Source organism: Lonchura striata, chromosome 6, assembly GCF_050655825.1.
Source record: "Lonchura striata isolate lonStrDom1 chromosome 6, ASM5065582v1, whole genome shotgun sequence".
Taxonomy (NCBI): domain Eukaryota; kingdom Metazoa; phylum Chordata; class Aves; order Passeriformes; family Estrildidae; genus Lonchura; species Lonchura striata.
Window position 1 is genome coordinate 37,828,065 of NC_140708.1, and position 27,292 is coordinate 37,855,356.

Consider the following 27,292-nt stretch of genomic DNA (forward strand, 5'->3'; position numbering starts at 1 on the left):
TGAAGTACTGTATTAATTTTGCAATTCTCCCGTCCTAGATTCCACTGAGGTTTATTATGTCTTCACCTTTTTTGGCCATTAGATTTCCTCTGCTTGGTGCGTGCCCAGATTTCCAGGTGAAGGATGAACACTGCTCTGCCATGTGTGAGTGACCCAAATTCACCACTCAACCCCGGGTACTACAGGGGCTCTTCAGGAGCACACGGTCCTTGTTCAGGTTCCCTTTCTAAATTGGGATTTTTTTTATCCTTACCTTGCAGTGGAATCCTTTTATACCTTGTCTAGTAAAGCTGTTCTGTCAGGGGAGCGGAATGCAGGGTAAGCTGGGATGAGGATTTCCGTGCACCGTGCCTGGAGTGGTTCATGTGCAGTGCTGTGACCAGGGGGTCCTAATTCAGCCAGACCTGTAACTTCAGATCCCAGCCTGCTCCTGATGATCTGCCCTGTGGACAGAAGGAAGATCCCCTGATTCCATGGGCTGCTCGGAGGATGCCGAGGGGTTTTCACCTCCCACCCATGTTCTTTCGGCCCTTTGTTCACGGCAGCAAACCTTCCTTGTCCCACGGGGAGAATTACCAATGTGAAAGTCTGCCTTGAGCCAAACTGGCCCAGCTCTCCTGCCCTGCTGTCCATGGGCAGCCTGCATTGTGCCCCTGTCCCCCAGCCCTGCCCCGTGCTCAGTTCTGCTCTTCCCAAAAGCATACACCAATGAATTTCTCACTGCTCCGACAGGACAGTCCTGGTACTTTGGATCCCTTGGCTTCCTTGATCATTATTGTTTTGTTCTGATGTGCTGTACAATGGTCTGTTCAGGTTCACATGCTTCACAGGCCCTTTGGGAACTGGTGAAGTGTCTTTTCCAGAATCAGAGTAATCCAAACCTCCTGTACTTGTAGATTAAAGAGCTGCAACCCCCGGCTTCGTGCTCGCACCGCAGTCAGTGTATGTCAGTGGCTCCTCAGTCACCACCTGAAAGTTTACAGGCACTGAGATTAATCTGTACACACTCCCCTGCAGCTTATCAGCAAGTTCTGCACTTTCAGCCATGAAAATATATATAAAAAATTGGGTTTCTCAATGTTATTTTCCTCATATATCGCTCACAGCAGCACCTGCTTTCCTAGCACAGAATTTAGCTTTTCATTGCTACCTCCTTTACAGCTGGTCAGGATTTTTTTCTGGTTTTATTTATGACTTCCTCAGTGAAAATCCCTGTATTTCTTTTGGTTTTAATATATTAAAATTTAGTAATTCTGGATTCTTCCAAAGTTCTGCTGCATGGCTTATGGCAAATACTCCTGAGTTGCACTTCCTCCATTACCCAGGTTGATTTGTATGTGTGGAGACTTTAATTTCTGCTTTTCCTTTCTTCCCCTTTTATTCAGTAACTTCCCTAATACCTTTTTTAAAGGTTTTATGTAGTGTTTGTCACCTTGAAGCTGCTTGTTTTGACAGCTCCTTTGACATCTCTGGAGTTCTCCCTGGAGACAGAGATGATTATCCCAGGAGAGCCTTCCTGTCTGCTTTTCCTGAGTGGGACAACAGCAGCATGGCTCTGTCAGCCACAAACTTTCAGCAGCAACTATTAATTTCCCATTTCTCTGCCCAGTAATTTCCCATTTGAGAGCTGCAGCTCCTGGTGCTCTGGCATCTCCCAGCTGTGATGATATTCTTCCCCTTCTGCTTCCACAGCTCCAATCTTTGCATGTTTTGCTGGTGTTCTCCCTGCAGGCACTTTGTAACCTTTGGGATGGCTTAATCTCTGCTCCTGTTGAGCTTGTGGCACTTCTGACCTTGGTTTTGGCTGAAAGGGAAGTTGGGTGTTGGATGGAAGCTCCAGCATTTTCTGAGCTCGGAGTCACTGCTGACACACGGATCCTGCGGCGCAGGGAGGGACCGGATTATTGAGAAACAAAGTACCAGGGCTCGTTTATTTTAAAACAACTCTAAACTTTAACATCGATGAAATGTTTTCCTCTTGGTTTTGATGGTCATTTTGGTGTCTCTCAAATACTACCCCTGTATCTGACCTGTTTTATCCCAGTTTCTCACAGAGGTCACGGATAATTCACTGCTGGGCTGTGCTGAGCACTGACAAAAAGCAATTACTCTGTGAAAAGGTGACCTCTTGTTTGGATGTTTGAGGCTGGTAACCAAGTTTTCAGTTTAAGCAAACAAAATACAGAGTTTTGTAACTTGGACACTTTGGTTTCAGCTTTTTTTAGCCCCCATCTAACTCCATGTGTGTGGCACGTGGACACAGTGGGAAAAGGGTAGAAACAAGGACAGACAGGCCTTTTGCCCAATAAGGCTCAAAGCCAGCAGCACCTCTTGAGCACTTTTTGGCTTTATTTTCCAATGGTTTGATAATGCTTTAGCTCTTGAGAATGTACAGAAAACGTTGTTTGAGTTGTAGCTGCCTTTGTACTTATAGCCCACAGTGATCTCTTCATCACAGAACAGTCTGAGTTGGAAGGGACCTTCCCCTCCCACTGCACTGTAAATATTCACCAAGTGTGACCAGAATGATGTTTCTGTACCTTATGGTTACCTCTCAGTGTCTCCAAGCCCCAGATTGCAGCAGAGCTCTTGCCTTTCAGAAATTATAGAAATTTTATCACTTTTTATTGAAAACTGCACTGAACGCTAAATGTCCACCTTTACAATAAACAAATACAGTAACGGTAACACACTAAACCAAAACATACTGATAGCCATTGGTTTCTTTTTTGTCTGTTTGGGACAGCTCAAGATTTCTTTTTTTTTTTTTTTTTTTGTCACAGAAACAGGAATGTACCCATACAAAGGCTCAAAACAGGCCATCTTTAAAAACAAAAGGCGGTGATTCACAAAAGACTATGAATATAACATGTAACTAGTTGATACAAATCTAATAGGATTTGTTAAAATCAGTCACCATCTAATAACACATCTTGAAGTGTTCTTGTATAAAATATCACGTGAAGAAAAGAAGACTTTTATCAATGTCTAAAAAAGTGGATTTTGTTCATAGACAGTCTGACAAGTTACCATAAAAAGTGTTTCCTGAGACATAAGGAAATGCAACATTATTCTTGAACCCTTTCCAGCTCAAGACTTTTTCCACTTGATAAAATAGCTGCAGATTTAAAACTGAGAAAATATATCTGAGTACAAATAAGTGTGTGAAACTTAATACTTTCTTTTTTTTTTTTTCCTTTTTTTTTTTTCTTTTTTCTTCTTTATTTTTTCTTGCATCATTGCAGGGCATAGGTGGATGCACAGCTACTTTATTCAGTGTATTGGGCAGAGGAGAGACTGGCAGTTTGGTTTTCCTTAGCTGGGAGGGCAGTGGTCGCTGCCAGGAGCTCTTTCTGCCCTTCCCATCCCACACATCCCGGCTGGAATGGCTGGAACTTAGACCTGGCGGGAGAACTTCTGTTACACGGCACTGGCCACTGCAAAAAGGAGGAGGAGGAGCATTTTCTTTCTTTTTTCCTTCCACTTCTAAGCCAGGACTGCTGCCCCCTGTTAGGAGAGGTCACCAGATGCAAGAGAAAGGAAAGGGCTGAAGCCACACAATGGTTTCTTGTTAACTCTGTAAAGATGGCTTAATTCAGTGGCCTGGACACAGTGCAGGAGCCCTGTCCTTCCCAAGGAGCTGAGGGGGTGAAAAGAAATTATTTTTATTCATGTGATTGATGCACAGATGAAGGAAACTCGACACACAATAACAGAAGTTGCTCATTAATGTATCACATCTTAGTTTTCAGCACTGCAGGGAGCAGGTGACTTCTCCAGGGCTTCTCCCCAGTCTTGGCTGCTGTCACTTTGTCGGGAACACTGGAACATCAATGATGCTTCTGTCCAAAATCAGCATTACAAATTTCGTATCAAATTCTTCTCTTTTTAGTTCATGTATAACTTCTTTTCCAATGTCTCTTGGTCCTAAGTTTATGGAATGGTTTTTAAATTATCTGCTATTGCTCGTTGGGATGTTCCCTGTTGTCGCCGTGTTTTGTGGGCTGGTTGGGCGATGGAGCTTGGGACGGGTGTGCCACTGTGGGAAGGTTGTGGGTAACAGGGATGCCTCCGGGAATGATGCCCTCCATAGCTGCTGGGATTCCTCCTGGTGCCACACTCACCATCCCAGGGGGATACCTGGCAGAGGGGACACAGAGAGGCAGGTTTGTCACAGCACAGCTCATCACACAGCACCACTGTGGAGAAAACTCAGCACAGAGATCCCCTTCCCTCCTGGAGCCAGGTTTGCTTTTCCTTTTAAGTTACAAGGGAGGGCTCAGAGTTAAACATTAACTGCTGTGCCTTGGCTAAGTGTTCTCTGCTACACCATCAGGACTGCAGCTTGTTCTGTGCCTTCTCACAGCCTCCTGCACCACTGGGGAGCCTTTCTCCTTTGGAAATTTGGGTAAGGAACCATCTGGAACGCTCTCTTAAACTCCAAATGCTGGTGTGCTGACCCCATCATCCCTGTGTGTGAATGCCTTGAACACCTACACCTGGTTTGTAAATACTTCCTGGAGCTGCATCTTCCTTGTGGAACAGCACAGCTCAAAAGATGGGATCAGATCTAATCTAACTTCCAAGAGCAATTACACACATTCCAATAAACAACAGTGAGTTTGGAAAAGGAGAATAATAATTTCTTCAGTGTGATGTGGGAGCAACGAGGACAAAACCATGTGGAGCTGTGGCCATGTGAGGCCTGAGGCCTCCCACTTCAAGGTGGACTGGGAAGCTGGGAGGGAGTTTTACCTGCCCATGAAGGTGGTGAGCTGAGCCAGCTTCCAGGGGCCCCAGGGCTGCAGCTCCAGGGAGCTGAGCCAGGCTGAAGCTCCCTGCAGACAGGTCAGGCTGGGAAGCCAAGGCTTGTCCTCAGAGCTGGCACTGCCCACGTGTTTGGGAACGAGAGTGGGAACAGGGTTTGGAAGTTCTGGTGGTCAGAGGGAGCCTTCACTGCTGCCAGGAGCTGTCTCAGGGCTCTGCTGCTGGGTAACTCTGGCTTGGCTCTGCCTGACATGACCTGATGTGCCCTGCAGGGTATTTTGTAGCTCAGAGTATTTTTGGCAGTGGTGATACCCTGAATGAGCCCATGCTCCAGCTCCTTGAGCCCAATGTCTCCTACCAGCATACTTGGAGCCATCTAAACAGAGCAGTAAGTGACCCCTAATCTGGATTAGGTGGGAATTGGGCCACCTGACTACAGCCCTGCACTTGGAGTTTTTCCCCTGGCTCATTAACCCCAGAGCTGGGCCTGGCTCACAGAGGCTGGTCACAGACAGGAGCAGAGCTGCTGCTGCAGTTCAGAAGTCACATCAGCTTCTGGGGGGATCTGGGGGGCTCCTGCCTCTTCCAGAGCCGCTGCCCAGTCACTCCCAGCCCGCAGGGATGCAGGCTCTGGGAAGGGAGGCTTTACCCACCCTCTGGGGCTGGCTCGACCCCATCAGCAGCCCCCGAGCTGTGAGTGCTGGTCCCCAGGGAGGGGTGACAGCGGCCGGGTACACCAGTGCCCACCCTGCTGCCCCACCCGCGCCGTGCCAGCGGCCGCGGTGCTCCCGGTGCCCCGGTGTTCCCGTTCTCCCGGTGTTCCCGTTCTCCCGGTGTCCCGGTGTTCCCGTTCTCCCAGTGTCCCGTTCTCCCGGTGTTCCCGTTCTCCCGGTGTCCCCGTTCTCCCGGTGTCCCCGTTCTCCCGGTGTCCCGGTGTTCCCGTTTTCCCGGTGTTCCCGTTCTCCCGGTGTCCCGTTCTCCCGGTCTCCCGGTGTTCCCGTTCTCCCGGTGTCCCGTTCTCCCGGTGTCCCGTTCTCCCGGTGTTCCCGTTCTCCCGGTGTTCCCGGTGTCCCGTTCTCCCGGTGTCCCGGTGTTCCCGTTCTCCCGTTCTCCCGGTGTCCCGTTCTCCCGCTCACCTGTACGTGGCACCATTGAGCTCGGGATGAATCGCCTGCTGGTCTATTACTGACCACGGAGCCGTCGTGACAAAGAATTCCTTATTCACGCAGTTCCGTAGGCTCTCTGGGATGCGCCCTGGAGTTGGTGAGGAAGGTGAGTCTGTGTCAGCCTCATCACCCTCTAACGAGCTGCAATGCTTAAAATTTCACTGTGTCTGTCCGTGTAAAGGATGGGAGGAAAAAACATCCCACGTTCCTTGTTTCAGGAGGATGCTTTGGCTGTCCTGGGTGCAGGGTTGGAGACCAGTTTCCCACCCTCACTCCCAACACTTGGCTTTTAGAGGAGCTGTTCCCTTGAGGGTGATTTTCAGGACAAGAGAAGAACTCTTTTGCTGGAATATTGTGCCCACCACCTTGGGATTCCGTTTTGGAATGCAGTGCTGTGTCTGCACCACTGTGTGGGTTAGCACCAGAAACAGGGGCAGCAATTCCTGCTTCCTTCTCCTGTTCTTCCCAGCCACAGACACCAGTATTTACCCGTTCATTAAAAAAACAAGACCAACACAAAACCTGTCACCCAGTCACAACCAAACAGGGAACTTTGGGTTCTCAGCTCTTTACTGGGAAGCAAACTGGGGTTAGATCCCTTTCCCATGGGCAGGGTGAATCCCTGTTTCTGGCACCCAGGGAGCCAAGCCCAGCATCCCAGGGGCTGGGTACCTGTGATCGCACGTCGGATCTCGGTGGCAGCAGCTTCCCTCATCTCTAGGGACGCCTGCTCGCTGTACCAGGCTGTGTGTGGGGTGCAGATCAGGTTGGGAGCATCTTTCAATGGGCCTTGAGCAAAACTGGGAGCAGGGGAAAACACAGTAATCAATGTTAAAATGAAGAATGAAAGATGAACAGCAAAAGGTTTGTGGCCTGCCCTCTGCATATGCAACACCCCTTCCAAGGCCAGCCTGGATGGGGCTTGGATGAACCTGCTCTTGTGAAAGGTGTCCCTGCCCACAGCAAAGAATTGGAGCTAGATGAGCTTTAAGGTGCCTTCCAGCCCAAATCATTCTGTGATTCCCTGGCCTGATGGTCCTGCCAGCCCAAAATGGCCACAGAAGTCCTGGGGAGGAGGCACAGCTTCTGTGCAGGGCTCAGAAAATGCAGCTTCTGAAAATGCACCAAAAAAGAGCTTAAATATCAACCCATGGAGTGGTTGGGCTTAATGCTCCCATGGGAATAATGTTTGGGGTGTCTGCAGCAGTGTGGGGATAAAGGGACAGGCTGTGGGTCCTCGCAGGATGGGAAGGGTGGACACTGGGGTTCCCCTTGTGTAGGAGCACACATTTTGTTCTTTAAGTATGTCTGTGATGAGAGAAGCTGCACTCTCAGTTACAACCCAGCCCTTCAGAGGCTGAAGGCAAAAATGCCCAGCACCAAGTGCAGTGAATTTGTCCTCAAGGACTAGAGAATGTTCTGGGGCTTTTTCTAAACACAGGCTGGGTTCTTGTTCCAAGCTCCCAGTGTCCCCTTGTGCACACAACCCCAGTGCAGGACTACAAGGTGACAACAGCAGGACTGTCCCCCTGTGCCGGGCAGTGTCACCAGGGACACTGACACTCCGTGGGTGCTGGGTACCCCCGGCCGTGCCACGGCAGACGGTGGCACCGATGCCACCCCAGGGTGGCGGCGGCTTTACCTGAACGGTTCCGACTCGTGCACGTCGAGCGCGGCCCCTCGTATCCGGCCCTCCTTCAGCGCTTGGGTTAAGGCCTTCTCGTCCACCAGCCCCCCGCGGGCCGTGTTCACCAGGAACGCCCCCTGCCTCATCTGCCACGCCCAGAGAGGGATGATGGTCAGCTGGGCACACCGACCCCATCCCGCCCTCACCCCCCACCCTGGGACGCTGCCTCCATCTGTGGCAGCATCCTGCTTTTTGTGCTCCAGCCCCACAGCAACCCCCATCCCGCTGCACATGGGTTTTCCATGGGATCTCCACCTCTGGATGGTGTTGGCAAACAAAACTCACCGTTGCCATCACCTCTGCACCACAGGAATAGGGATTATTTACCTGGCAGGACACTGCTCCCCCTAAACACAGAGGGGAGACACAGCTGGGTGCAGGCAGCTCTTGGAGCTGAGGGATCTGTGGCCAGCTCCTGCCCACCAAAGCTCTCCTCGGCCATGCAGGTGAGGCGCATGAGTTACCTGCTTAATCGTGAAGTCGTTGATAAGGTGGTGGTTGTGTTCGTTGAGGTTGCAGTGCAAGGAGACGCAGTCGCTCTGGTAGAGCAGGTCCTGCAGGGTGTAGACCCGCTGGACGCCCAGGGAGCGCTCGATGCCGTCCTGCAGGTACGGGTCATAGAAGATCACGTTGAAGCCAAAGGCCTTGGCTCGGACCGCGACCGCCTGCGCAGTGCGACCTGTGCCGAAGGGAAGGGACAGGGGAGTTAACTGAGCCAAATCCCCTCTGTCCATGAGGCTGAGATCCCAGCAGGACCTGAGGATGTCCCCTGGGGGCTGCTGGGCTTCCCGAGCATTCCCTTGCCTTGCCTCAGTTTCCCCATTTAAACATGCTCATATGAGCTCGTATCAGCATGTTAGCTGATCCCACCTCTAACGGTGGAACTCTACAGCTGTGGCTGAACTTAAGGTTTGTGTAACACAGCCCTGCCACTGTGCAGGCCAGAGTGGCTCAGGAAGGCTGGGTTGGTGTAGCTGTGGCTCAGGGACGGGGTGTTTTTGGGAGAGGACAGCAGCACTACCTCTAGAATTGCAGTCCCTCTAAATCACCACTGTGTTTCACCAGTGCTCCTCCAAGGACTCAACCACAGCTCAAAACCAACCCCTTCCCCAAAAACCCACGTGAGATGTTCTCTCCGTTCCACACCGACCCGCTGCGGTGGCTCTGCTTTTGCAAACGCTCCTCCTGGGTCCTGCCCAGGGCAGCGCGCAGCCCCCCGGGAGCCGCACGCACCGAAGCCGATGAGGCCGAGCGTCTCGCCGCGGATGCGGGCGGCTCCCGAGGCCACCTCGCGGATCTGCTCCACGCTCTGCACGCGCGTGCCCTCGCGCAGCGCCTGGTACAGCCACGTGTTCCGCCGGTACAGGTTCAGCACGTGGCACACGGTGGAGTCGGCCGTCTCCTCCACGGCGGCCGAGGGGATGTTGCAGACGGCGATCCCTGCGGAGGCCACACACGGGTCACAGCCCTGCCCAGTGCCAGCCCTGCCCGCTCCTGTCCCCTCTGATGGACTGGCATGACTCCCAGCTGCCCTTCCCACAAGCTCCTTACGCTGGTGTTCGCTCCGTGCCCCTTGAACACCCAGAGATGACGGTTCAACCCCATCACCCCATTCTGGGGGTGCCTTTTCTGTGCCCAGCCCAGCCCTGGCACCGTTGTTTTGGCCCCGGTCACTGACTGACTGCACGGTTTAAAAACCACCTTATGGAAAGCAATACCAATTAAACTTTACGCTACATTTGTGGGGAGTCATTACATTTTCTACTCGAAACCACATCATTTGGCCACCCAATTTGCCAAGTAAAAAAAAAGAAGGATTATGCTGCAGTATCCCATTACTTTATTCGTTATATCTTTTCCTTCCTGATGTTCAAAGCCTCAGAACATTGTTATAATGGATAATAACAATAAGAGTTAAAAACATGAGGAAACCATTACACTGAGGAGACACTGTTCTCCTCTTGAAAAAAGAAAACAATTCACTATATTGAGAATTGCTTTTTTTAGGAATGACTATTTGAGACTCTCTTATCGCAATTATCTCTGTAAAACGGCTCAGGTGGAATGGCTGTTATTCTTCACTTCCCCAGAGATAACCCTTAATACAACATATCCCAAACAGCACTGCAGGGCTGCTCCACAGACTGAATCTTGGGATCAGGTGAGTAAAGCCTGTTGTAACTCAGCTGTTAAAACCAGCGTTACAATTAAGCTCCTGGAGCTGGGGGTGTGCAGCCAGAAGTCTCTGTGACCACCCAAACCAGTATGGAAACTGGGTGGCCCCAACGGTGTCTTACAGCATGACCCTCCCTATTTTTGGCAATCCACGCTAAAAGCCCTTTTCAAGTTCCTGAGGCACCTCTGATGAGATGGCAAAGGAGGTGGCAACAACCCAACACACAATTCCTGCTCCACCATCCAACACAGAGCCTTCCCAGTGGAGCAAGCATGACTCAGAACCAGCTCAGATCAAGAGACTGATCTTGCTTAACAAAATCTAATAAAACACCCTTCCTCCAATTTTTCTAAAGCTGTATCAACTCTCCTGTGCCAGAAATAGAACAGCCATTCAAATATCCAGCTGTATGAGGGGCACCTGGAACTCAGAACAGTGCAGGAATGAGGGATTCAGACAGGCCAAATTTAACATGATATGAACCCAAAAGCTGCCTTCTAAAACTGCACAAAGGCTCAAAACAGGCCATCTTTAAAAACAAAAGGCAGTGATTCACAAAAGACTATGAATATAACATGCAACTAGTTGATACAAATCTAATAGGTTTTGTTAAAATCAGTCACATCTAATAACACATCTTGAAGTGTTCTTGTATAAAATATCACATAAAAAAAGATTTTTATCAATGTCTAAAACAGTGGATTTTGTTCCTAGTCTGACAAGTTACCATAAGCAGTTTTATTCACTTCATGGTCAAGTTTTCTTGTCATAACATTCTCTGTGTGCAAAAGAATCTTTGTGAACTGCACCTGTAATTTTAGGGGCTGAATGGAGGCCTTGCCTGGAACTCTGCTGCACCAGCAGGGTCCCAGGGAAGCAGCAGATCCTTGTGCTGATTTTAAAGGATTGGAAGGCCAGGGGAGGAAGTCAGGGTGTGAGCTGGGACCTACCAAGCTCCCCAGCAGCTTTGATGTCGATGTTGTCGTAGCCGCTGCCTATTCGGACGATGACCCGCAAGGCCTTGAACTTCTCCAGGTCCTCCCGGGTCAGGGTGATGGTGTGGTACATCATGGCCCCCACAGCTTCATTCAACACCTGCAACAAACACAGCAGTCAGGAGCCACCAGCACACCTGGGGGGACACCTGCAGCTCAGGAATCAGGAATATGACCCAGTGAGTTGGACATTTTCACTGCTGAGCTGCTCTCTGAGCCAGGTGTCACCAAACCCTGCAGGGGTGTGACCCACCAACAGCTTTGGCATTGGATTTGGTGAATGTCTGAGAATTATGATGTTACACCTGAGCAGACCAGGCAGATGAAAACCATGTTTGTCTCTCACCTGGTCCCTTTTCCAGTTGGTTATCTGCAAACCCCTCTGCTTCCAAGCAGCAGTAATTCTGCTTTTGGAAAGGAATTGGGTGTTGCAGCAGTGTCTCTTGGGGTTGAACAGGACTGTGTGACATTTTTAACACCTCACCCTCCTTGTGCATGTGAAACCCTGGCCACACCAGTCACATCTGCCTCTCCTGGCTCTTCTCAAGGGGACCTGAGAACCTCTGCAGAGGCTGCACAGTCACACAGGGCTGGGCTTTGCCCCTTCAGTGAAGATCCAGACCTTTATTTGTCCTTGTCACAAGCTACCTCAGTGCTCCAAAAACCCAAGACCCATCCAAACCCCCCCTTAAGCCTGGCTCACCTATTGATGTCTCACAAAAAACTCACCTTCTTCTCCCAGATTTCAAATCTGCAAAGACCAGCACTGTTGCTATTTGTATTCCTCTTTCCCAGATCTTGGAAATGATTTCTGATAATTTCAAACCTCATTTGAGGTATCTAAAATAATATTTTCATGGGAATCTCAACATGTAGTTGAGGTTCCAAGCAGAAACACTGCATGGATCTGCCTGAATGATTCCCAAACCTCCTCCACTCCCTCTGGAGAGGGAGGAGCTACTGGAGGTGCACTGAGCACCTGTGAAGACCCACCAGCTGCAGCTGGGATGGAGTCAGCAAAGACACAGCAGCAGCTCCACAGGCTTCAAAAAACATGAGAAATGTTAGTAACATTGATGTGAAAAACCTGATAAAGAGATAAAGTGACTTTTTTTTTTCCAAAATAACATCTGGTTTCTAAAACAGCCTGAATGAATTTTAATCTGCAGTGGGTTCTGTTGGTGTTATCTGCTGATTGACTCAAGTGCAGTTTTGTACACTTTCTGCTCAAAAATCAATCACAGACTGGTTTGGGTTGGAAGAGAGCTCATTTTTCCACACCCCTGTCATGGCAGGGACACTTTCCACTGTCCCAGGATGCTCCAAGCCCTCTCCAACCTGGCCTTGGGCACTGCCAGGGATCCAGGGGCAGCCACAGCTGCTCTGGGCACCTGTGCCAGGGCTGCCCACCCTGCCAGGGAACAATTCCCAATTCCCAATCTCCCATCCATCCCTGCCCTCTGTCAGTGGGAGCCATTCCCTGTGTCCTGTCCCTCCCTCGTCCCCATCCCTCTGCAGCTCTCCTGGATCCCTTTCAGGCCCTGGAAGGTTCTTTGAAGATGTGGAAGAGCAAGGCCAGCCCCCGCTGCCCCCAGCCCGCCCAGCTCCCCCGGTACCTTCTCGTGAATCTCCTGAGTGGATTGTGCGTCACAGAAGGCCACGGTGGCCAGGTCCTTCAGGATGGGCATCTCCACGGTGCAGTCCCTGCCGTCCAGCAGGGCCACCAGGGGCCGGGGGTGCATGGGGCCGTTCATGATCTGCGGGCGGATACCTGCGGGCACAGGGGTCCCTGTCAGGGCAGGGAGGGGCAGCAGCACCCGGTGACATCCTGGTGACAGCAGGGTCAGGGCGAACAGGGCTGGAGCCTGGCCAAGGGGCTGGAACGCTCCCTGGGAGCACAGCTGTGGTTTTGCCCCTCTTTTGTTAGGCTTTACCATTCTGACCACCTCAGAAAAACCAAATCCAAACAGAGAATCACGCTAAAAATAGGATTACTGAAAAATCACGAGAAGAGCAAGACACCGAAAACCTCTTTAGCACAGAAGTTATACTCTGATGTATTACCAGCTACCAAAGGTTTCATGGGAACAGCAAAGTTCATCTTTGTAATCCCAACATTCTCCTCTGAGATGAGAAGGAATTGATCACCACCAAGGGCCACAGAAGGCTGAATTTTATATTCTATTTATTGCTCTGTTGGGGGATTAACTGGTTAATTTTGTGACAAGTCACTTAGAAATCTCTACACCTCCCTTTCAGTATAGGTGTTTGTTATATTAGGACCCTATGAAATATCTCAGGTACCTTTCTCAGCTGCCCGGGCATTTTTTGGGCAGAGCACAGGTGAGAGGACCAGGTCCTCTGGGTACACTGTGAGGCTTTATTTCTGCTGCTGCACCATGAGGTGGCTGGAGCTGGAGGGTCTGGGTTTGAGTCTCCAAACCCTCACACAAGCAGCTCCAGCAGAGCTTCTCCTTGCCAAACCCAACTTCTGCACAAGAACCTGCCAGGGCTACCAGCCAACATCTGTCTGGCCTCTAAATGCAGTGGCTTTGCTGGTTAGGGGAACAAGCCCAGGGCTCGACTGAGGGAACTCCATGGGGCTGCTTTGGGGTATTTTTTGGGGGAATATCCCAGGGGATTACAGACATGGGCACTGCTGGCCACAGCGATGAACCCCAGACCTGTGAGCACCAAGAGCGTGGTCCTGGGGAGGGACCCTGCACTGCTGCTACACTCACACAGCCACACTCATCTGACATGGGAAAAAATAACTCCATGGAAACAGGCAGGTTTAATGGAGTGGGTTTAGTGGCTTTCCATTCCTTTTCTACTGGATCTGCTTAAGGAAATGAAGAACCAACCAGCCCAGCAGACCTGAGTGAAGGTTTCCAGCATTACAGGTGGGTGCTTTTGGAACTGGTCCTTCCCTCCCCCTTCCCTACTGAGGTCTCCATTCCTGGAGACCAGTATGGAGACAATCCATAATGTTTGCATGCATTTCATCCAGATGGGAGTGCAAGTGTGTCAGTAGGCAGGATCTGGATAAGGGAAAGAAGCTTGTGATAAGCAGATAAGCAAGAATAAAAACATGCCCAAATCTCCGAGTGCTTACACAATCCCTCTGGGCAGCACTGCACCCAGCTAGATTATTTTCTCAGGTTAACAAGCAAGTGAATTATAACACTGACTTAAATGCTTTCTAATGTGTATGATCTCCAAGGCTTAGAGCATCACCTGCCAGCCTCACACCACAACTGCAAACAAAAAGGAATCTGATGCAGGGCCAAGGTGGCCGTGGTTGTGCCAGTCCCAGCGGCCACCAGCCCTGTCCCCAGGCTTGGAGCCCAGTGCCCACCAGGGACCAGGACCATCCTCAGGGCAGAGCAGGGTGCACACAGAGGGTGGAGTGGCTTCCTGTGAGTGTGGCAGGTGGAAGATGAAACCACAGGTTATCTGAAACTTTGACATTTAATCCAAGCCCTAAAATAACAGGTTTATTATGCTGCCCTTACATAAGCTTCTTTGAAAGTCAAACAAAACACAGCTTTTTTTTTTTTTTTCCCTTTTTCTTTTTTTGAAACAGCATCTGTGTCTTTGCTTGGGATTAGGGATGTAATTGTGCATGATGACACAGGATTCTTAGGCACGTCACCCTTGCCCACACACTCAAGTGCAGTCACTGAGGCTGAATGTGGCTGGAACCCGTGAGGTACTCACAGGAACTGCTCTTGTTCCTCCTACTTCGAGGAGGGAATTTATTTCAGCTCGACAAGGAAAGTTCTGAAGCAAATCAATACAGGATGAGGTGCATAATGTATGGAAATTACATTTTAATGAAAACCATTGGCAGGTTTGTAGCTTAAACCGTGCTCTGTTTTCCTTGCCCACCTCTCCCGCAGCCTTTCCACCACCCTGCATCCATTCCACCGTCCTGGTTCCTCCCTACCTCTGCACAAACACATCCAAACCAACATTTGGGCTGACAAAACCAAGCCACCTGGCCCAAACAGCACGTTTGTTCTGCAGGCGACTGCTTCATTAACAACGAGGTATGCCATGGATCAGAAAATAATTAAACAGCAGCCACTCCTCCCGAAATTGTGATAAAACATCGCAGCCATTAACCCTTTTGCTCTGCCAAACTGAGGGTACAACGCTGTGTAAACCATGAGCATCACCACCCCTGCAAAGATCTCCTTGGGGCTGGGCTGGGATCAGCTCGGCCTCCCAATTTCGGTGCCTCCCAATTTCGGTGCCTCCCAATTTTGGTGCCTCCCAATTTCGGTGCCTCCCACGTCATCTGAAGCTGATTTTTGCTGAGAACCCCCCCAGCTGTTCCTGTGAAGTTGGGGCAAGTATTGTTCAATAATTTTTTTTTTAAGGCGTTTTCAGCCGCCTGCGGAGCCTGGCCAGCAGTGTGGGGAGAGCTTGCTAAGAAAGAGGGAGAGGAGCAAGGCTTTACAAGGAAAGGGAAAAACATTAAAAAAAAAATAAAAATAAAGAAGAGGCAAAAAAGCAAGGTTCTGCAGCCATAGAGAACTCAAACTCCACCCTGGTTCACAGGCAGCGCCGCTTGTTGCACGCAGCCCCGCGTATAAAGTGCTTTTGTTTCATTTTTAATAACACAAAGCCTGCTTGTCCTTTCCTGCCGCTCCTCCCCTTTGCCACCCACTTGTATCCGATCCCAATGGCACCCCTGCCAAGAGAATTAGGGAGTGCTCCCTGCTAAATGGCAGCCTTTGTGTGACCGCAAGCCGGCTGGTACTATCTCACCGAAACAAAAGCAGAAACCATTTGCCTAATTCTTATTAATCTCAGTTGCCTTCGCCACGCAGCATTAAAATGAAAAAAAAAAAAAAGGAAATAAGGAAAAAAGGCTTTAAACATGTTGCCCTGCAGTATATAAAAGTGCATCAAGAAGCGATCCTGACACTCGCCTGAATTACCCGCTCGCAACCAAGTAGCTACAGTTTTACAGTCAACTACACACTTTATTAAACAAACAGAAAAGAAACAGGAAATTTCCCCTTGCCTGGAAAATGTTGCCTCCACATTCTTCTTCTTATTAAAAACCACACATGGCAGTGGAGGAGTAGGGAGGGAGGAGGAAGGGGGGGACCCACACACGATAAAATACTACCACTTTTCAGTGCGGTGCCTCTCCTTTCGTCTACGAGGGGGTATCTTCAAACAAGCGATCCCGCGGCCCACAGCTGCACCATCTCAAGACAAATGTCTCTTTGAACACGGAGGGAAAAGAAAAGGCTTTTGTCCTGAGCCCCAGAAGAATGGTCTGAAATTGCGAGAGGAGTTACAGTCACCTCTGCGCGGCTCCCAACTCCTCAGAGCACTCCCTCCAGACTTTGCCGAAGCTTTTAACTAATCGTAGTTCTTTCCCAGCCCTTGAATAAAATCATGTGAGTGCCAGCCAAAAAATCTTATGCTATGCACACTAAAGGGTTTGTATATGTCACAGTTGCTTTTCCCCCTTCCACTCCCCTCCTCCTATTGACTTGCACATATGACGGGTTTTTTTTTTTTTTCAAGTTGTCTCAAATGGATTTAATCTGTGCCACACTGCGTTTTATGTTTGTTTGGGTTTTTTTTTGTCTGCGTGGCTTTTTTTTTTTTTTTTCCCTTTTTCCCAACTTAAAAATGAAACATGCCTTTCTTTCCATGCAAGCGTGGCTGCAGAAAAAGGCTGATAGCCTTGAGCAGCAGCACCTCGAAAACAAACACAAAGCACTGGGGAAAGCAAGAGCTGTGCTGATCTCAGCTGCACCCAGAAAACAAGGGCCAAATTCTTTCTTGATGTGTGAACCAACTGAATTTCAGCATCAGAAATGACACTTGATTGCTGGCAGGATTCACATCTTTTTGGACACGTCCATCTCCTGGTCCTGCCCAGTTTGTCCCAATTAGGTAAAAGCACCCTCAACGTCATTGTTTGAGGGAATGGCTGGAGCTGTGTCAGGGAGGTTTAGATTGGATTTTAGGGAAAGGTTCTTCCCCAGAGGTGCTGGCACTGCCCAGGCTCCCCAGGGCATGGGCACGGCCCCGAGACTGCCAAAGCTCCAGGAGTTTGGACAACATTCCCAGGGATGCCCAGGGTGGGATTGTTGGGGTGTCTGTGCAGGGCCAGGGGTTGGATTCAATGATCCCTGTGGGTCCCTGCCCACTCAGGATATTTTATGACCTTATAATTGTCATCCCAAGCCCCCACTCTGTCAGGAGTATGTAGGACACTGCTGCTGTGTATGTGGACAATGAGAGCAGGCAGTCCCTGTGCAGTGCCCCATCTCCAGAGCATGGCTTGGAGCAGTTGTTGGAGCAGTTGTTTTTCCCTCTTTCCAGTTGCCATTGTCACTGCCAGCAGCACCAACAGCTACAGACAATCCCCATCCAAGAAATAAGAAAAAAATCTGCACCTCAGTCCTGTTCAACACCATCAGCACTGCCTCTCCAGAGTGTTACTGTGCCCCCTTTTCATCACCATCCTGCTGCTCCCAACAGCATCTTGCTGTGGCACACACAGCCCGCTGCAGACAGGGTCCTGCCCGCCCTGCAGGATGCCCAGGGCACTCCTGGAACTGGAAGAGGGGGCAGGAATAAGGAGAAGAAAGGTTCATTACCTGGACTTGGTATTGACTTCTAACACTGACATCAAAAGATCTGTCAGTCTCCCTAAAATCCAGTCTCTGACTACAGGACAAGGGGATTTAGGCACATCTTTCTCTTGAGCATAAAGCATTACTAAAACACTTGAAGTTCCCCACAGATTTGCTGTCCCAGCCATCACCTCTGCATTGCAAGCTGGAGAGCCAAGGTCCCAAGGTGCCCTTTCAGGGGTCCCCACTCCCTGAAAGCAGAAAGGTGAGTGGCAAAGGTGCCACTGAGTGACTCTGTGAGGATGGAGACGTTTTGGGAAAGCACTGTGATGCTTCAGGACCCACAGGACCAACCTCCTCCAATGTGCTCACCAGTGATGCTCTTTCACTCAATTTTCCTGTTAAAAAATGCTTCTGATAATGAATGCATATGGAAAAATTAAATAGGACACAAATCTTATCTCTTAGAAGGAAGGGGGAAAACCCCAAACAGATATTTATTGTTTTTTCTAACTATAAATACTCTGGAGGCACTTGGTACTATGCAGACAGAAGTCATACAGAGTATGTTTAGGAAGTGACATTAAATATATATTTTATAAATAATGATAGATTGATTTGTATTTTAAAAGCAAAGTGTCTTTGAGGCTGCCAGGACCCTACCAGGGGAAGAGTGCAGAATCCTTTCCTTCAGTGGAAACCCAGGTGTTTGAACTGATGCTGGAGCTCCAGGCTCACAGCCAGGGCTGCTGTGGGGAAGAGATGATTGTAAAGGGGAGGCAACTTCCAGCCCACTGGAAAAACCCACAGGCTCATGGCAGTCCCCTCTGGTGAGGGAAATTGTGTTTCAGAGAAACTCCTGAGAGCTCCAGAGAGATGGGCAAGGAGGCAGCAAGGCCCATCCTGCCCTGCTGGAAAGGGAAAATCTCATACCTGTTGTTAGGAAGAGCCGGTGCAAAGCCCTGAGCTCTCCAGCACCTTTCTCCAGTCTGCACACCAGAGCTGGATTTTGGCCAGTTCCCTTTCCAGGTAACTTTCCAGGGCTTCCTTGAAGAAAGTATTTTTAAAAATTCATGTTCCCATATAAAAGAGTATCCTTATTAGCTGATCCAAGCACTGTGGTTACAGTCCCCAGCTGAACTGCAGACATGGCAGCCACAGAGAAATGCTCAGTTAAAATATAAATATATATGGTATTTTCTTATTCTTATTTGAATTCCTGCAGGTACACATACCAGAAACACCTTTTTTTTCCTTCCACTAAAGCACTGGAATACCCTGCTGATGCCATGGGGGTGCAGCTCTGGGGCATGAAAGCCAACCAGAGGCTTTGCAAAACTCTGGAGTCTCTGAAATTATCTCTGGGCTGAACTAAATCTCCCCCAGGAGCACTGCACATACAGCTGCAAGGACATAAGCTGGTGTTAATGCAATGAAAGAGTAAAACAAGAGTAGTGCAAGGCCCCTGCTATGTATCAAAATGTGGGTGCTGGGGTTATTCCCACACTGCCAGGTTGGCAAATCCGTGTCTGTGAACACCAAATACCAAGAAGTGTTCAAGAGGAGCTAAAGAAGGTCCAACATCAAACTCTTCATGGTCACACGAGGGGATGGAAGACAGGGGAGCCCCAGGGATGTGCTGGCCCAAGGGCCACTACCCTGAGAGGACGGAGGGGATGGCAAAAGCAGGGAGGCAGTGGGAGCTGCCAGGGCACGGGAGAGGCAGAGCAGATGGGAGAGGCCATATGGGGTGGTGAGGGAGAGATGCTACCAAGAAAGCTAAAAGAAGCACCTGGGAGAGAATCTGCTTGCTCAGAGCAGCTCAGATTCCTGTATTCTTTTTTTTTTTTTTTTTTTTTTTTTTTTTTTGAGGGGGGATTTTTTTTTTTTAGGAGAGGGATGGGAGAAAGAGGAGAAAAGCTCAGGGTTTGTTTGGTGGTTATGATTCAGACACCATATGGACCCTCAAACTCTCCCACTGCCCAGGGCTGAGCTATGCAGCTTATATTATAAAAAACACAGCAAAAAAAAAACCCCAATAAATTCTCCTTGAGTATGCTCCATTACTAAGCCCAGTGCTGGAAACAAATTGTATTCCTGGTGCTCAGTGGGCAGCTTTCCTGATATTATGCAGCACTCCCTCCTGTGCTGCACTTCAGCTGCAGGATATATCCTTTATTTTTCATGGGTGGGATGTTCACCTCTGAGCTACACATTCCAGCCATATGGAATGATGCACCAGGGACAACATCCCATGCCAGCTCTCCTTTGGGTCCCTCCCTGTCCTCTTCATCCATTTATTTTTTTCCCTTCCATCCAAAGAGAAACAAACTACAGCAGTAAAAAACAAATGAGATGCTCCAGGAAATGGACAGCTTTCATTGTTTTGGTTTTTGGTTGGATTTTAAGTTTTTTGATTGAAAAGATAAAATAAATAAACCCAAGGAGAAGGATGCTGCTGCCAGGGGAGAGCTGCTGATAGCGGCCATCTGGGCAGGAGGCTGCTCAAACTTCAAATTGCCCCGAGGGATTCAGAGGCTGTAAAGACGTTTTGGAATATATGAGATATTGAAATCAAGGCTAAAGATGAGTCTGTCGACTTGCAGTGACAGCCCTGGCATGGGCACAGCCTGGAATTCTGCTGCCTGAGACCCCCACCAGACCAGCAGCCAGGCTGTCCAGAACACACCAGCACTGAGGGGTGCAAACCTGGCTTCAGCACACAGACAGACCCCTGACAGCCCTATGGTTTAGACTAGAAATTCCCTCATATTAAAAAAAAAAAAGGTAAAGTATTAAAGCAAGCACTTGGATCCAGTTTTGGGAAGCAGAAAGGATTCAATCCCACCAGCTGTCTGTGTGCCACCAGCACCTTTGGAACATTGACAATGAGAGATTCTGAGTGGAAAACAAAGAAAAGGCATTGGGAGGTAGTTGTAGGAATTAAATGATGCTGCTAACCACTGACATCAGTCCTTCCTACTATGCTGGACAGAAAGTGCTCGATCTTTTAAGCAACATCTGAGCATCTCTGCTTTGCTGCTGCAGCTCCTGAGATCTGCTGGAGGTTTAGATCCCAGAAGTGGCTTGAGACAGCATGGGAGGAGTTTCTGTCTCTGGAGAGACAGGACTGCTTTGTTGGGGTGGGAGCCTGGAGAGCCTTTTGGAAGATAAATTCTCACTTCTATGTCCACCTGCAGCTGTTGTCATCACCTCAAGTCACTTAACAGCCAGTAGGGACAACAACCCCCAGGGATCCAACCCAGGCTTTACCTCACACTTTTTCCATAAGGGCAATGTGGGAGCCTTCAGTGAGAGCCCAGCTTGACTTTAGGAGCCTCCCCAAAACAATTTCTGCCAAGAACAGGCAGCAGCTGCCTCAGCTCCTCCTGCCCACACTGCCGACGGGCCAGGGAGCAGCCAAGGGCCTGGCCCGGGCCAAGGGATGGGGCCTCCAAATCCACCTGGACCTGCATTCAAAGGGTTAAAGGACCACGAGCAGTGAGTGCTGTGCCAGGCAGCAGATGGGCTGTCCCTGGGCTGTCCCTGGGCTCCATGGGCCACACCAGGGGCACATGGGCTGTCCCTGGGCTGTCCCTGGGCTGTCCCTGAGCTCCATGGGCCACACCAGGGGCACATGGGCTGTCCCTGGGCTGTCCCTGGGCTGTCCCTGAGCTCCATGGGCCACACCAGGGCCACATGGGCTGTCCCTGGGCTGTCCCTGGGCTGTCCCTGAGCTGTCCCTGGGCCCTGTGTGCTGCCAGGGGCTCCTCCACAGCCCAGCCCACGATGCTCGCTGGCTCCTGCAGGGAGAACCCTGCCGAGCTCACTGCAAACCCACAGGTCCTGCCAAGGCCTCGTCCCTCCTAAGACCTCCTGAAATATCTCCTGGGCGCTGGCCAGGAGCACGAGGCCAGCTGGAACCATCTGCTGGGTGACCCCGCTGCAAGGTCACCCCAGCGCCAGGCTCAGCCCGCAGGGGAACGCTGCAGCCGAGCCCGCTGCACCTTTGGCAACTTTCTCCTCTCTCACATCCCCACCCCTCTCCCACGGCAAAGATCCAGCGAGGAACCCTGAGCAGAGCCAGGAAGCCCAAGTGTGGCCATGTTCCCACTGCTCCTGCTTTCTCGTGTCCCAGGTTCTTGCTTCACTTTGTTCCCATTTCTTTCCCCATCCCAGTCTGCGCCCGCTGCTCCCCTGTGCACTCCCACTGCTCTTTGAGGAATTGGACACCCATTCCTCTAAGCAGAAAGGATGGTGAATATGTGAGCAGGGGAATGATCCTGGGAGGTGCTGAATGGCTGCAAATCCCACTCATTTCCCTGAGATAAACACCCTCACTTCCCTGTAGCACCGGATTACAACTAAGTGAGAAAAACCCCCTAAATACCAACATTCAAAAGCACTTAACTACAACCTACTTGCTATTAAAGTTGATTTACTTTCACAACAAAAGCTTTACGGGTCTATCATAGGATTTTATCATGGTTGCACTTTAAAAAAACAAACAGGGCACACTTTACATTCCCGTTGACACTTAAAGCAGCCCAGAACCACAAAAACAGAGCAAACAAAGCTCCTGGCTTGGCAGTGACCACCAAAGCCCAGCTGCTCTCCTTTGAATCCTTCAAGGAACAGTTTAAGGGGCAGGCTGATCACCCTGTGGGGCTCAGGGCCACCTGGCCTGGCTGAAGATGTTCCTGCTCACGGCAGGAGATCGGATTGAATGACTTTTAAAGGTCCCTTCCAACCCAAACCATTCAATGATGCCATGAACTCCAGCATTTTCTGGTTCGACTAATATTGAAAATCTGGTTGCACCTCGGGCAGGATTTCCCAAGCACGACTGCATTAAGAAGACAGAGCTCTATGTGTGATATCCTAGAAAAAATATTGAAGAGAAAATCACTCCTGCTTCAACCCATGTTCCCTAACTAATATATTTGATTATTTTCAATATTGTTGTAAAGCTGTCTGCGGAGATACATCAGGAAAATGACGAAGGATGCCACACTGTGCTGGCAGCCACCTTCCCAGAGGAGGATTTTCTGCTGGAAAGTTTAACAGGAATGGGGTGACATGGGGTTCCAGCAACATCTCCTGGCCTGACACCTCCTCTCGGAGCCACCTGCAAGGCTGCTCACTCAGCTGGGAAAAAAACCCCAAAACAATCTAAAACCCCCCTGAGAAACCCCAATCTCTTTATCCAACTTCTCAGAAAAAAGATTTTAGAGATGCCACACAATAGAGCCCTTTTTAGCTATCTGTGCCCTCGAGCCATGCATTAATACAGCTGAGACTAAGCTGGATTGAGGGAATTTTAAATTGGTCTGCTGCATGATGTAAAAGGCTATCAAAAATAAAAACAAAAAAAAAAGAAAAAAAAAAACAACAAACAAAAAATCCACTCAGAAATGAAGAAAGGAAACAACACAAACTGAATTGCATGCTGGAGATCTCATGAGGTCAGGGTGAGCACACGAAACCTCTCACTGGAAAGCTTAATAATAAAGTCTTATCTCCTGGAACAGAGAAATTACCTTAATTAATAACAATACACTGATTATTTACAAACTCATACATCTTAGAATATTATAATTTAATCAGAATTTTAGACAGAGGACAAAGAAGTGGTATGCAGAGCAGGGAACTCTGTACATCAAATTCACCCTCCTAAACCCTTCTGACTTTGCAGAGCCTCACTCACCAGTAACTCCTGTGCTGAGGGCACCCTGAAGGTGCCAAAGGCCTTGTGGCTGTTTCAGGAGGAAATGAGAGTGTTACCATGGGCATGGAGATTCTGCACAAAATGAGGATAAATGTAGAAATTTTGTAGAATTTCACTGAATCATGGAGTCATTTAGGTTGGAAAAGACCTTGAAAACCATCGAGTCCAACCATTCCCAGCACTGCCAGGGCCACCACTAATCCATGTCCCCAAGTGCCACATCCACATGGCCCTTAAACCCCTCCAGGGCTGGGGACTCCACCACTGCCCTTTGGTACACAGATGTCATATTCCTATGAGTAAACTTCAAGCCAGAAAAAAAAGTCTTTTGTAATTCAGGGCTATTAAATCTTTCTTGAAATGCTCAAATCAAATTAAACCAAATGAGATTTTTTTTTTTTTTGTAAGTTGCTTTTAAATTTGGTTCTTTCAAATATCCACTGAACCTTTTGAAAATTTAATTTATTTTGTTTTTAATGCAATGTGCAGTTGTGGAGATCTGAGGAAAAGCATGTGATCCCAGTAGCACGTGGAGTTTTTCCTAACTATAGAAGTTGCTCTAATAAAGGATATTATCTCCCCCTGCAAACCTTGTCTGGCTTCAGTTTTCCAAGCTGAATAAAGATAACAAAAAGTTCAATGATTAACTTTCCCATTCTCTACTTTCCCTCTTTATCAGCCTTTTCCTGGCCACTAGCATTCCTGCCTGGCTGCAGGTCTGGACAAGAGCCTGTGCACCCAAAAGGGCTGGAACCAGCCAAAACTCTCCCAAAAATTCTCAAATGACATTTGGGATGTGATTTCTCTTGGGACAGTGGACAGAAGCTCTGAGTAAGGACTCAGGAGGATGCAGAGGTGCCTCTGGTCACCCTCACCTCAGTGTTCCCAGAGCTCTGGAGGCTGAAGCAAACCCCTCCAGATCTGCTGTTCCTGGGGCCTGCATGCACCAGGAATGGCTGAGAACATACCAAACATATTTTCTTACCCCTGACCCTAAAATGTTCTGTGGATTAGTGATAATCCCCAGCCACACATTTCCCATCTTAAATTAAAACAGGGGACTTGGGCAATGCTGACTGAAAACCGTCACCAACGTTGTGACACCAAAGTGCCCCTTCACCCTGTGACCTTCTGTGTGCCAGCACGAGTGATGGGCACCCCACCAAGGGGTTCCACGTGGGGTTTTCCTGTGTGCCCAGGGTGGGCTGGAGACAAAGCAAGGTTAAACTTTCATCATGTTATAAATCTGCCCCTGAAGCTGCTTCATCTCGCCCTCTCCCAGCCCACCCTCTGGCCCTCAGCCCGGTCAGCTGCACGCCAGTGCCTTCTGGTTTATGGAAAACCATGTTCAATGTCCAAATATTACAGAAATCCTTGAATAACAGAGCTTATAACCTCCCTAATTTATCATCACTGTTTAAAATAGTATCACTAATAAGTCATTGTAGTTGAAACAAATTTATCTTAAACCAGAGCTATTTAAACGACGATAATCTAGAAAAATCTTTGCTAATCTGCTCCATCTTTTGAGCAAAAGAAACACATGCTCCCTGGCTTTCATACTAAAACAAAAATGAGCATTGGCAGAGCAAGCAAAATCATCTACAAATACAAATCAACCTTTTCTCCTTGTGAGCCAGAGTAGCCCAAGGGATAACGGCACGATCACGCTCCTGATGTATTTATACAGCACATTTCATCTTCATTAATCCAGATAACTCACTGGCACAATCTTATTTTTCAATTCTGAGAATGAGGAGCTATTCCTGTGCTACAGCAGTTCAATACCCACCTCTTCTCCAAGCACTTGGTGCTGACCACCACCCTGGAGCTCCAGGGGTGTCTCCTGCCCTCCCACTCCCTTGGGAAGTTTGTCCCCCATCCAGGCTGTGGCCCAGGAGCTCTCAAAGTCCACCACTCTCCTCTGGCCACAAAAAGGAGCTTTAAGGACCCCCTGAAGCAGCCCTGCCCTTGCCCCCATGGCTTTTCTTATGGGGGTAACCTCAGCAATGAAACAAGAGTTAAAAGAGACAGATCAGGATGCTCCACAAAGAATTCCTGCACAGATCTGTATTTTCCCTCTGTTTTTCATGAGCTGGTGTTTTGGCCAACAGTATTCATATTTAAGGTGTCTCATTTTCTTGTGCATGCCAAGGATTGCTACAGTGCAGCTCCCACAGCTGCTGGGAGGCATTTCCTGCAGGCATCCTCAGCACACTGAGAGACAAATAAAATCCTAACTGTAGAGAAACTGACTGCTCTTGAAACCACGTTAACTCTAATGGGCTGAAAATGTCTTCATTTTTATGTCTCTTTACTATCACAGTGCTGATGTAGGTAAGCACAGGATATAGGTTTATCTAATAATGTATACCTAAGACAGTGAAAAATATTTCACATTTGCCTACAGTTATAAAACTGTAAATCACACTGAACAATATCACTGCAGTAAGCTCTTTTCCTCTAACCATTTTCTATATTTTATTGGTTCAATAAAACCCATCACCTATCAACCCAAGAGCTGTAGTTATTCACCGTATGGTGAGTCTCAATTAATTTATTTAGTCTTAAAACTGTACCACGAACCCACCAAAGTGAGGTATGGCAAAATGAACTGACTAGATTTAATTTCTTTGTTGGGAATAAGATTGGGGAAGGTAGGGAAAGGGGTCTTGACCTGAAATTTCAGAAAGCTGACAAAATTTCCTGCCTTGCAGCTGAAGGCAGCTGGCAAAGAGGGATGCTGATATATCCCACCCCTGTCTAGATGTATATAAACTTGATTAGATCATACAGATTACAAACCAAACCAAACCAAACGGAGTGTTTTGAGAAAACTCTCCGTGATACTGAAAAAGAGGCTCCTGCAGCAACAACAATCCTGCATTGTGCCTCTGCCTGAGGGGGTCCCAAAGCCCCCCCAGGAGCTGCCACTGACACAAAACCACCCTGCTGGCTGTAATCAACAGGTTCAGGAGACGTGGCAGAGAGGGGAAGTGAGACATGGTGCTCATCAAGACACCCAGCTAAATGAGCATTTTACAGTTTCACACAGTTTTCACCGTTCATTCCACAAATACCCAAGAGATAATTGTACAGCATTCTAGTGTAATCTATTCCCCTAATTAATACCTTTGGTAATACAAAGAAAAACTCAGTATTGTGAGAAAAAAAACCAAAAAACCCAGAGCACGTGGCCAGCTGACTTTCCCAAGAATATATAAGAATGCAGTGCTGGCTTTTTAATTACCATGAAACCTCTTTCCATTTTGTAGCATTTCTTTTAGCGAGAGTTTTCCCAAATCTCTCCCTGATTCTCAGCCCAACATGAGCCACCTTCCTTGACCTGCTGTCCTCTCTGCAAGCAGATAAAATTTGTGTCCCCAAAGCCCTCATCCTTTGGAAGGAAAAAGGAAGGGGATTCTTGTGCAGAAACTTACTGGAAGTTGCACTCAACATAAAATCAGGATTCTAGAATGGTTTGGGTTGGAAGGGACATTAAAGTTTATTGCATTTCACCCCCTGCCATGGCAGGGACACCTTCCACTGTCCCAGGTGCTCCAGCCCCAGTGTCCAGCCTGGCCTTGGGCACTGCCAGGGATCCAGGGGCAGCCACAGCTGCTCTGGGCACCTGTGCCAGGGCTCAGCACCCTCACAGGGAACAATTCTTTCCCAATATCTAAACTGGCTTTCCTTCAGCTTAAAAACCAACAGAGAGATCCCCTATAAAAAGAGATGTAGATTTGACACAGGGCATGGAAATGATTCCCTGAGTTTATCAAAACAAGCTATTTTGCTGCTCCTCAGAGGAAGCAGACCTTGAGAGAGGTCCAGCTCCATCTTAGAGCCTTGCTCAAGGCCTTGCCAACTGACATTGAAAGGTTTAATGCCTTTTTTTTTTTGTTTTGTATGTAATGCAAGGGTCCCTTGAAGAACTCCTCTTCCAGCTCTCACTGAAGGAACAGGATGGATCTGCACCAATGCAGCCACGTTGTCCTCCCTGGGGACCCTGCAGGAGGTGTGGGTGAGGATGCAGCACAGACACCCAGACAGCAACACATCTCACCCTGCTCTGCCTGTGTTCAAGCAATCAACTTGTGACTGCTCTGTTGTTTCTGCCCCTGTCAGGCACAGAAACAACTCCCAGTTGCTGCTTCCTTGT

At 48.8% G+C, this 27,292-nt stretch overlaps 1 protein-coding gene across 5 annotated transcripts in view; it reads right to left on the minus strand.

Annotated features, from left to right (window-relative positions):
• Positions 1-2,329: 2,329 nt before the first annotated feature.
• Positions 2,330-27,292, minus strand: part of CTBP2 (C-terminal binding protein 2) — a 289,398-nt gene continuing 264,435 nt past the window's right edge. For 3 of the 5 annotated variants that reach the window (XM_085582953.1, XM_077784739.2, XM_085582952.1), the window contains 8 exons: positions 12,408-12,562; positions 10,747-10,891; positions 8,854-9,060; positions 8,085-8,299; positions 7,576-7,706; positions 6,606-6,733; positions 5,904-6,021; positions 2,330-4,140 (listed from right to left, as the gene is read on the minus strand). In XM_085582953.1, the coding sequence (XP_085439079.1) occupies positions 3,960-4,140; positions 5,904-6,021; positions 6,606-6,733; positions 7,576-7,706; positions 8,085-8,299; positions 8,854-9,060; positions 10,747-10,891; positions 12,408-12,562 (1,280 nt within the window). In that variant the 3' untranslated portion in view covers positions 2,330-3,959. Of the gene's footprint in view, positions 4,141-5,903; positions 6,022-6,605; positions 6,734-7,575; positions 7,707-8,084; positions 8,300-8,853; positions 9,061-10,746; positions 10,892-12,407; positions 12,563-15,934; positions 19,095-27,292 lie in introns of those variants that run through there. The other 2 variants (XM_085582955.1, XM_085582954.1) reach the window with 2 other exon arrangements.